At 59.1% G+C, this 10,635-nt stretch overlaps 1 protein-coding gene across 2 annotated transcripts; it reads left to right on the top strand.

Annotated features, from left to right (window-relative positions):
• Positions 1-790: 790 nt before the first annotated feature.
• INSYN1 (inhibitory synaptic factor 1) lies at positions 791-8,878 on the top strand. 2 transcript variants are annotated; one of them, XM_058033082.1, is made up of 4 exons: positions 791-875; positions 2,350-2,526; positions 3,520-3,866; positions 8,144-8,878. In XM_058033082.1, exons 3-4 carry the CDS (start codon positions 3,648-3,650, stop codon positions 8,777-8,779), a joined length of 855 nt encoding a protein of 284 aa, XP_057889065.1. In that variant the 5' UTR covers positions 791-875; positions 2,350-2,526; positions 3,520-3,647; the 3' UTR covers positions 8,780-8,878. The 2 variants fall into 2 exon arrangements, with proteins under 2 accessions (XP_057889065.1, XP_057889064.1); XM_058033081.1 differs by having other exon boundaries at positions 3,353-3,866.
• Positions 8,879-10,635: the final 1,757 nt, after the last annotated feature.

The raw sequence follows: 10,635 nt of genomic DNA, 5'->3' as shown, positions 1-10,635 counted from the left end.
TCCCCACTCCATCCCCGCTCCATCCCTGCTCCATCCCCTCTCCATCCCCTCTCCATCCCTGCTCCATCCCTGCTCCATTCTCTCTCCATCCCTGCTCCATCCCCTCTCCATCCCTGCTCCATCCCCGCTCCATCCCCTCTCCATCCCCTCTCCATCCCTGCTCCATCCCCTCTCCATCCCCTCTCCATCCCTGCTCCATCCCCTCTCCATCCCCTCTCCATCCCCTCTCCATCCCCGCTCCATCCCCTCTCCATCCCCTCTCCATCCCTGCTCCATCCCTGCTCCATCCCCGCTCCATCCCCTCTCCATCCCCTCTCCCTCCCTGCTCCATCCCCTCTCCATTCCAGCTCCATCCCCTCTCCATCCCTGCTCCATCCCCTCTCCATCCCCGCTCCATCCCCTCTCCATCCCCTCTCCCTCCCTGCTCCATCCCCTCTCCATCCCCGCTCCATCCCCGCTCCATCCCCGCTCCATCCCCTCTCCCTCCCCGCTCCATTCCCGCTCCATCCCCGCTCCATCCCCGCTCCATCCCTGCTCCATCCCTGCTCCATTCCGTGTCCGTTCCCTCTCCATTCCCGTTCCATCCCTGCTCCATCCCCGCTCCATTCTCACTCTTTCCCCGCTCCATCCCCTCTCCCTCCCCGCTCCGTTCCCGCTCCGTTCCCGCTCCCGGTGCCTTTAATTCCCGCTTTCCCGGCGCAGGCCCGGCCCCTCCGGTGACACAGCAGCGCCGGCGCGGGGCCGGGCGGAGCGCGGCGAGGCTGCGGCCGGAGCGGGGCCGGGCCGGGCCCTCCGCCGCTCATGGCCCTGCCCGGGGCCCGCTCCGCCCGCCCGGAGCCCGGGGACAGCCCGGCCCTGAGCCCGCAGCGCCGCCGGTGCGTCCGGGGGGGCCCCGGGACGGGGCTCGGGGGCTGCGGGCGGGCGGCACCGCGGGGAGGCTCCGGGGCGTCCCGGGGGAGCGGGAGCGGGGATCGGGGCACCGGGGGAGGCTCCGCCCGCCCCGAGCGCGGGGACAGCCCGGCCCCGGAGAGCCCGCAGCGCCGCCGGGGCGTCCCGGGGGTCCCGGAGAGGGGAACCGGGGATGGAGAGGGGATGCGGGAATTGGGGAACGGGGATGCGGGGATGGAGGATGCAGGGAGCGGGAAGCGGGAATGGAGGAAGCGGGGATGGAGGATTCGGGAACGGGGGATGGAGGAAGCAGGAACGGAGGATTCAGGAATAGGGGATGGAGGATGTGGGAACAGGGTATGGGGGATCCGGGGACGGAAGAACCGGGCATGGAGGATTCGGGAATAGGGAATGAAGGCTCCGGGGATGGAGGACGCGGGAATAGGGAATGGAGGAACCGTGAATGGAGGAACCGGGGATGGAGGCTCGGGGAATGGAGGATGAGAGCGGCGGGGACAGACGCAGGGGGATGCGGGGAGCGGGAATGGGGAATCCGGGAAGACGGGATGGAGGATGAAAGCGTCGGGGCTGGAGGATTCGGGAATAGGGGATGGAGGATTCGGAGAGCGGGGCTGGCAGCTGCGGATACCGGCACCCTCCATTCCCGGAGCCCCGGAGGACGCGGGGATCGGGGCTGGGGGATGCCGGTGTCGGGAATGGAGGTTGTACCGGGGAGGTACCGGTACCGGGAATAGGGGATGCCTCTATCGGGGCTGGGGGATGCCGATATCGGGAATAGGGGGTGCCGATACCGGGGCTGGGGGGTGCCGGTAGCGGGAATGGAGGTTGTACCGGGGATGTACCGGTACCGGGGAAGGGGGATGCCTCTGTCGGGGCTGGGGAATGCCGGTATCGGGAATAGGGGATGCCGATACCGGGGCTGGGGGTGCCGGTACCGGGGACGGGGGATGGCGGTACCGGGCACGGGGGATACCGAATGGAGGATGTACCGGGAATGTACCGGTACCGGGGCTGGGGAATGGCGCTGCCGGGGCTGGGAGATGCCGGTACAGAGGATGGGAGATGCCAATACGGGGAAAGGCGATACCGGTACCGGGCATGGGGATGCCGATACCGGGGATGGGTGATGTACCGGGGATGGGGGATGCTGGTACCGGGGATGGGGGATGCTGGTACCGGCGAGGGAAACGCGGCCCTAGCGGCTCCCCCTCCCCGTGCGCGCTCCCGAACCGGCTCCCCCGCCCCGCCCCGCTCCCCCGCGCCGTTCCCGGTTCCCGGGGGGCACTCGGGGGCACGGCGCGTTCTCCCCCCGCCGCGGCCGGGGCGGGGCCGGGATCCGGAGGGGGGATGGCGGCGGGAAGGGCTCCGGGAGGGGCTCCGGGGCCGCTGCCACCCCCCCGTGGGGCTGTCCCCGCCGGTAACGTGTCCCCCCCGCGACAGCGACAGCGAGCGGAGCAGAGCGGCCCCGGCCCCCGCGGAAAAGCCCTGAGGGAGGCGGGAGCCGGCGGCGAGGAGGAGGAGGAGGAGCAGGAGGGGGAGGAAGCGAGGGAAGGAGCCCGGGGAAAACAGGAGCGGGAAGAGCTCGGAGCGGAGCCCGGGAGCGGCCGGAGCGCGCCGGTGAGTGCGGAGTGTCCCCGCGTCCCCCGGGGTGTCCTGTCCGTGTCCCTCTGTCCCTGTGGGTGTCCCTATGTGTCCCTCTGTCCCTGCGTGTCCCTCTCCCTGTGTATGTCCCTCTGTCCCCCTGGGTGTCTCTCTGTCCCTCCGGGTGTCCCCCTCTCCCTGTGTGTGTCCTCGTGTCGCTGTCCGTGTCCCTCTGTCCCCCTGGATGTCCCTCTGTCCTTGCGTGTGTCCCTCTGTCCCCCTGCATGTCCCTCTGTCCCTGTGCGTGTCCCTCTGTCCCCCTGTGTGAGTCCCTGTCTCTCTGTCCCCCTGTCCCTGTGCGTGTCCCTCTGGTTGTCCCTCTGTCCCTGTGCGTGTCCGTGTCCATATCCTTCTGTCTCTCTGGGTGTCCCCCTGTCTCTGTGCGTGTCCCTCTGTCCCTGTGTGTGTCCCCCGTCCCTGTGCGTGTCCCGCTGTCCCTGTGCGTGTCCCTCTGTCCCTGTGCGTGTCCCTCTGTCCCTGTGCGTGTCCCGCTGTCCCTGTGCGTGTCCTGCTGTCCCTCTGGGTGTCCCCCTGTCCCTGTGCGTGTCCCGCTGTCCCTCTGGGTGTCCCCCTGTCCCTGTGCGTGTCCCTCTGTCCCTCTGGGTGTCCATCTCCCAGAGGCCCCACTGCGCCCAGGCTCAGCCTGGGGGACACTGAGGGAGGCCACAGGGAGGGGGGTGACATTCCAGCGACATTCCAGCGACATTCCCAGGCCCCATCCTGCCCCCCCATAAACTGAGGGAAGGAGCGGCCAGAGCCCTTCCCAAGCATCTTCCCGGCCCTTGTCCCTCTGTCCCCGCAGGAGGACAGCCGGACACCCCCGCAGCCAACACCGGACCCGCCGCCCCTCCTCGCCGACACCGCGCCTCCCTTTCCCGCTGGGATCCCGACAAACCCCCTCCTCTCCTCCTCCTCCTCCTCCTCCTCCTCCTCCTCCTGCCCCGGCTGCCAGCAGCGGTGTCACCGCAGGGCCACCGGCGGAGCGTCCCCGCATGGTGCGGCCGTGAGCGGCGGCGTTAAGATGGTGAGAGCTGCCCGGGCCGGGCCGGGCGGGGAGCAGCGGCATGGACACCGGCCCGGCCGCCGCCTAGGGCACGATGGACTCGCGGAGCCGCCGGGATGCGCAGCGCACGGAGCGGCCCGGCCCCGGCACCGCCGGCACCGGCAGCACCGGCAGCACCGGCACCGGCACCGGCAGCGGCCCTAGCGAGGGCGAGGGAGAGCGGGAGCGCATCCGCGGCCGCATGAGGATGGTGATCGGGCAGCTCGAGGGCATCCTGAGGGAGCTCAAGGAGGTGGCCAAGGAGCTCCGCGAGGTGGGGAAACCCCGGGAGAACGCTGGGCGCGAAAAGGGAAGGGCTTGGAGCGGGTTTGGCCGTTCCTGGCTCGGGATGGGGCAGCGGAGGGGTGGATTTCCCCGAGGGGGATTCCCTAAAGAGAGAAGGAAATTTGGAAGTCCCTGAGGTGGATTTGCGAAAGACAGGAAGAAATGTGGTTGTCCCTTTCCAAAAGAGAGGAGGAAATTCAGGTGTCTCTAGGCTGGCGTTCCAAAAAAAGAGGAGGAAATTTTGATCTCCCTGGGCTGGATTTCCAAAAGAGATGAGGAAATGCGGGTGTTCCTAGGCTGGATTTCCAAAAGAGGTGAGGAAATTCGGGTGTTCCTAGGCTGGATTTCCAAAAGAGAGAGGGAAATTTGGAAGTCCTTGAGGTGGTTTTCCAAAAGAGAGAAGGAAATTTGGGCGTCCCTGGACTGGATTTCCAAAAGAGAAAAGGAAATTTGAGTGTCAGAGAAGAGGAAATTTGGATGTCTCTGGGCTAGATTTCCAGAAGAGAGGAGGAAATTTATGTCAGAGAGGAGGAAATATGGATGTCCCTTAGGTGGGTTTCCAAAAGGGAGGAGGAAATTTTGGTGTCCCTTTGGTGGATTTTCAAAAGAGAAAAGGAAATTCGGGAGTTCCTGAAGTGAATTTCCAAAAAAAAGGAGGAAATTCGGATCTCCCTGGGCTGGATTTCCAAAAGAGAGGAGGAAATTTGGACATCCCCAAGATGGGTTTCCAAAAGAGAGGAGAAAATTTGGAAGTCGCTGAGGTGGATTTCCAAAAAAAGAGAGGAAATTCAGGAGCTTCTGAAATGGATTTCCACAAAAAAGAAGAAATTAAAATCTCCCTGGGCTGAATTTCCAGAAGAGAGGAGGAAATTTGAGTGTCAGAGAGGAGGAAATATGGATGTCCCTTAGGTGGATTTCCAAAAGAGAGAAGGAAATTTGGATCTCTCTGGGCTGGATTTCTAAAAAAGAGGAGGAAATTTGGGCATACCTGAGGTGGATTTCCAAAAAAAAGGAGGAAATTCAAGAGCTCCTGAGGTGGATTTCCAAAAGAGAGGAGGAAATTCACATCTCCTTGGGCTGGATTTCCAGAGGAGAGAAGAAAATTTTGGTGTCCCTGAGCTGGGTTTCCAAAAGTGAGGAGGAATTTCAGGCGTTCCTCATTGGTGGCTCCAAGCTGAGGTGGACTGAGGTTCCCTCAGGGCCACCAAAGTGTCCTGGATTTGTGACATTGGGGTGTCCCCATGGAGGATTTGGGAACGTCCATCCCAGTGTCCATCTCTGCTCAGGGCCACCAAAGTGTCTTGGCAGTTGTGACATTGGGGTGTCCCCATGGAGCCACCATGGAATCTTTGGAATGTCCCTGGCTGGTGGCTCTGAGCCGAAGTGGGATCATGGATTGAGGTCCCTCAGGGCCACCAAAGTGTCCTGAATTTGTGACATCCTGATTTTCCCAGTCTCCCTCCTTCCTTCCCATCCCTTTGTGTCCAGAATCGTTCCCGGGCGTTCTGTGCTGGGGAAAATGATGATTAAAGTCCTTGGATGGAAAAGTCCTGTTCAAATCCCCCAAAAATTCCCATGGGAAGGGCCCATCCTGTCTGGAATTTCTGGAATGGGATCAGAGGTGTTCCCTCCCAGCCTTTTCCTTGGAAAAATCCTGTAGATGATTCTTCATGGGAATAAATCCCCTAATAATGCTGAGATCAATAGGAGATTAACTGGGAATGCTTGGGAAGGTGCAGGGATTGTTATCCCAAAAATAACAGCTTTGGGAGAGAGTTGGGAATTATTTAGGAGCAGGTTTTGGGGAATTTTGGGAGCTGGATTTGGGGGATTTTGGTAATGGGTTTGGGGATTCTGGGGAGCTGTGATTTGGGGGATTTTGGGAGCAGTTTTGGGGGGATTTTGGGAGCAGTTTTGGTGGGATTCAGGCCTGGATCTCTCCATCCCAGGCTCAGATTCACTTCCCAATTCTCTTCCCAAATCCCTGTGGGGATGGAGGGACCATCAGATCCCAACCTTTGATCCCATTGGATTTCAAACCCTTGATCCCATCAGATTCCACCCCTTTGATCCCATTGGATCCCATCCCTTGGATCCCACCAAATCCCATTGTTTGATGTCATTGGATCTCAAGCCCTTGATCCCATCAGACCCCATCCTTTGATCCATTGGATCTCAAACCATTAATCCTATCTGATCCCATCCCTAGGATCCCATCAGATCCCAACTCTTTGGATCCCATTGGATCCCATCCCTTGGATCCCATCAGATCCCAACTCTTTGGATCCCGACATCCCAACCCTCTGACCCCATCAGATCCCACCCTTGGATCACACCAGATCCCACCCCTCTGATCCCAGCCCAAAATCCAGGATCTGGAACCACCAATCCCAACACCCAGCTTGGCCTACAGCCAAAATTCCCAAAATCCCATAAAAAAAAGGATGGGGCTCCAGCTGTCCCACATCTCCCTGAGCTGGGTGGGAACATTCCAGATGGGATTTTATTGGGAATCTCCTGGGAATTCCCCCCAGTTCTTTGGGAACATCCCCAGGGATTCATCCCAAACCTCCTCCCTTTTTATATGGGGAAAAATCCCCTGCAATTCCCTGGGGGACAAATCCCACCAATTCCCTGGGAATATCTCCAGGGATTCATCCCAAACACCCTCATGTGCTTGGAGGGAATAATTTCCCCCAAATTCCCTCATCCCGAACCTCCTCCCCTGCTTGTGGGGGACGAATCCTTCCCAGTTTCCTGGGAATTTGTCCCATACAAGTAGGAAAGTGGGTTTGGGATGAATCCATGATGATGTTCCCAGGGAACTGGGAGAAGATTTTCCCCCCTACAAACAGGGGAGGACATTTGGGGTGAATCCCTGGGGATATTCCCAGAGAATTGGGGGGATTTTTTCCCCTATAAGCACATGACGAGGTTTGGGGTGAATCCGTAGGGATGTTCCTGGGAAATCGGGGGGAATTTTCCCCCTCCAAGCTGGAAAAGCTCTGCCAGCCTCGGTGAGGGAGGAAAAGGGGGGGAGCAAATCCCAAATCCTTCTTTCCGTGTTAATCTCCCGCGGGAGCCGAGTGTCACCGGGGGATTTAACCCCCGGCTTAAAATAGGGAATGATCCTAAAAATAGCCCGGAGTGACACTAATCCTGCGATGGGGACAGCCACAAGTGACACCAATCCCAGGAGGGGGACGGGATTGGGATTGGGATGGGGACAGGTGTGAATGGCATCAATCCCAGGATGGGGACAGGATTGTGATGTGTCTGGAATGGGGACAGCCATGACACCAGTCCTGGGGTGGGGCTGGTATTGGGATGGGGATGAGGACAGCATTGGGATGGGGACAGGATTGGGATGGGGACAGTGACGAGTGACACCAGTCCCGGGATGGGGACAGGACTGGCATGGCAATGGCCATGAGTGTCACCAATAATGGCTGATTTGGATTGGGATTGGGATTCCCTTCCTGCTGTCCCTGCTTGATCCCAGTCCCTTTGGCGAGGCTGGGAAGGGACCTCAGGCGACAGAGACATGCTGGCCCTGTCCCACAGCTGAAATTCCCCTTGGGAACAGAGGGGATCCCAATCCAGCAGGGATTGGGGTATTCCCAAAGATTCCCAGCCTCCTTCCCAAATTTTCCTTGTCCCAAAAATGAAGTGGTCAGAAGATACCTTTTTTTTTTACTCTCTTTCTCAAGTTTAGCCCTTCCTTTCCCAGAAAAGAAGAAAAAATAAAAGGAAAAGGGTTCTGGAAAGGGAAAAAGGAGATTTCCAGGTTTCCCTGGGGATATTCCCAACAAGCTTCAAAGCCAAAGCTTGAGGGGGGGAGGGATCCCTCCATCCCTCAATTCCTGGAAGTTTTGGGGTGGGAAAACAACACAGAAACCCAAGGGGAGGAGTTGGGACCTACCATCCATCCATCCATCCATCCATCCATCCATCCATCCATCCATCATCCATCCATCCATCCATCCATCCATCCATCCATCCATCCATCCATCATCCATCCATCATCCATCCATCCATCCATCCATCCATCCATCCATCCATCATCCATCCATCATCCATCCATCATCCATCCATCCATCCATCCATCCATCCATCCATCCATCCATCATCCATCCATCCATCCATCCATCCATCCATCCATCCATCCATCCATCCATCATCCATCCATCCATCCATCCATCCATCCATCCATCCATCCATCCATCATCCATCCATCCATCCCCGTGTCCATCTCTCTCTCCACAGGTTGTGTCCCAGATTGACCGCCTGACATCGGACTTCGCTCTGGACCTGGAGCCGGACGCTTGGACTCCGGCCACAGCCAGCAGCACATCCAGCAGCGACCGCGGCGGCGCCAGCCTCGAGCTGGGCCCGCTGGACTTCGCCGCCTCCGACGTCCTCTCGGACAGCTGGGAATTCTGCTCCTTCCTGGACGCCTCCACGCCCTCGGACCCCGGCGACTGCCCGGAGCCTCCGCGGCCGCCGCCGGCCCGGCTGATGAACGGGGGGGTCCCCGTGGCCAACGGCCCCCGCGGGGGCGGCGGGACCCCGGATTCCTCCAGCGAGGAATGTTTTGGGAGCGCCGCCGTTCCCAAGATCCCGGCCCAGCGGCCGGCGGGGACGCGGGAGCGCGTCCGCTTCAGTGACAAGGTGCTCTATCACGCCCTGTGCTGCGATGACGATGGTGACGCCGATGACAGCGCCGACATTCAGGACGATCCTGCCAGGAAGGGGCCTCGGGAGCAGCTCCCGAGGAACCCGGGTGTGATCCCGATCCGCAGGGCCACGAGGAACAGCAGCACCCAGACCGTGGCCGATAAGAGCACGCAGACGTTGCTGCCGTACGTCCCGGCCAGGCAGAGAATTCCCAACAAAAACTGAGCCCGGATCCGGGTTTGGAAAGGGTTTGGGGGAGGGGGAAAATCCCTGGGAAAGGGGCTGGAAAAGATCTATATATAAATATAAATATATATTTCAATAAATCCGTACTCCTCATAAACGCCGAGTGAGAAGGTGGCAACAAATATCCCGATATCGCCATATCCCGGTATCTCAATATCCTGACGGTTTTCCAGGCTCAGGGAATTTTAATTTTTGTTTTTTTCACTGGATCGAAGGAGCTCAGTAAATCATCCAGCACAGAGAAATCCCAACCATGACACAGATGTGCCAGGAGGTGCTGGCCTCCATTCTGGAGGGCAGGAATAGGGCACAGATTGGAATGTGGGAATGCTGGAGGGGGTGGCAGGATCAGGGAGGGGGAAATTCCCTTCTCTGGGATGTGTTATCCCTGTTTGGTTTAGGGAAAATCAGTGGGGTTGGACATTTCTGGCTGAGGGAAATTGGGAGGGCTCCAGGATGTCACTGGAATGTCAGTGGGATATCATTCCCAAATCCAAGAGGAACAACAAGGGGGTCACCAAAATCCCCAGGAATGAGGACCTGTCCTTGTGAACTCCTTCCCCATGAATTCCGAACTTTTCCGGCAGAAATATCCCTGATCCCAAGTCCTGCATCCATCCGAAAAAAGTCCTGCTTTTCCTGAGCTCCCCAATCCTGCTTTTCCACATCCAAACACTGATTTTTCAGGGAAAGAAATCAGGTCCTGCTTCGAAACTAAGGAATCTGGAGCTCCAAATCCACCCTGGGCGTTTTTCCGAGGTATCCAAAGGGGTCGGAGCAGCAGCTGCTCCCAGGACAATGTTCCCGTGTCCTTCCCGCCGGCGCCTCATCCCACAGGGACACATTTCCATCACAGAGCATTCCTGGCATGAGGCTTTTCCAAGGTTTTTCCGAGCCAAAAACGCCACCTCGGCTCCTGATGGTCAATCCGGGTGGAAAGAGCTGCATTCCCGAGCAGCTTTGGGGTGGGAAAGCAATGCAGAAATCCAAGGGGAGGAGCTGGGACAGACCATTCATCCATCCATCCATGGATTCATTCATGGATCCATCCATCCATCTATCAATTGATCCATCCATCCATGGATCTATTCATGGATCCATCCTTCCATTCATCACCCATCCATGGATCCATCCATCCATCATCCATCCCACCATCCCTCCATCCATCATCCATCCATCCATCCATCCATCCATCCATCCATCCATCCATCCATCCATCTGTGGATCCATGGATCCATCCATCCATCCAGGTGTCATCCCAGAGCCGGGACTGTGGGATATGTGGAATTCCTCTTGATCCGAGCAGGGTGAAACGAGCTTTTACCCCAAATGGTGCTGGATCTGACATTTTATTTTTTGGGACTGCTGGGGAGGTCCAGCATGGGAGCATCCTGGGTTCCCACGGGAATATCCCACACTCTGTCCCGAAGCCAGGGACGGACGCGGCGCTCCCAGGGAGCTCTATTGTCCCGGCTGCCTCCAGGACACCAGGCATGGGTGGGCAGAGCCTGGAGCGCTGTCCTGGCACAGACCGGGCTTGGCACATCCCCAGCTCCCGACAGGATCTGGGGGACAGGGACAATGACGAGGACATGGCTGGGAGAGCCTCGCGGGCCGCGGTTGGCTATGGGAGGGTGAGGGGGGCCTGGCTGGCCTTGATGGCCCCACAGCTGGCCAAGACGGCCCCACAGCTGGCCCTGATGGAACTGCAGTTGGCCCCAATGGCCCTGTGGCCAGCCAAGGTGGCCCCATTGCTGGCCCCAATGTCCCTAAGGCTGGCCCAGATGGCCCCACGGCCAGCCCTGAAGGCCCCACAGATGGCCACGATGGTCCCA

This window comes from Melospiza georgiana, chromosome 13 (assembly GCF_028018845.1).
Source record: "Melospiza georgiana isolate bMelGeo1 chromosome 13, bMelGeo1.pri, whole genome shotgun sequence".
NCBI lineage: Eukaryota > Metazoa > Chordata > Aves > Passeriformes > Passerellidae > Melospiza > Melospiza georgiana.
Note: the sequence above shows the minus strand (reverse complement) of the source record. Positions and strands in the feature narration are given on the sequence as shown.

Excerpts from the sequence above, each read along its gene's own strand:
- INSYN1 (XM_058033082.1), top strand. The coding sequence starts at position 3,648 with ATGGACTCGCGGAGCCGCCGGGATGCGCAGCGCACGGAGCGGCCCGGC. Across the intron at positions 3,867-8,143 it reads TGGCCAAGGAGCTCCGCGAG|GTTGTGTCCCAGATTGACCG; the intron begins GTGGGGAAACCC and ends CTCTCTCCACAG.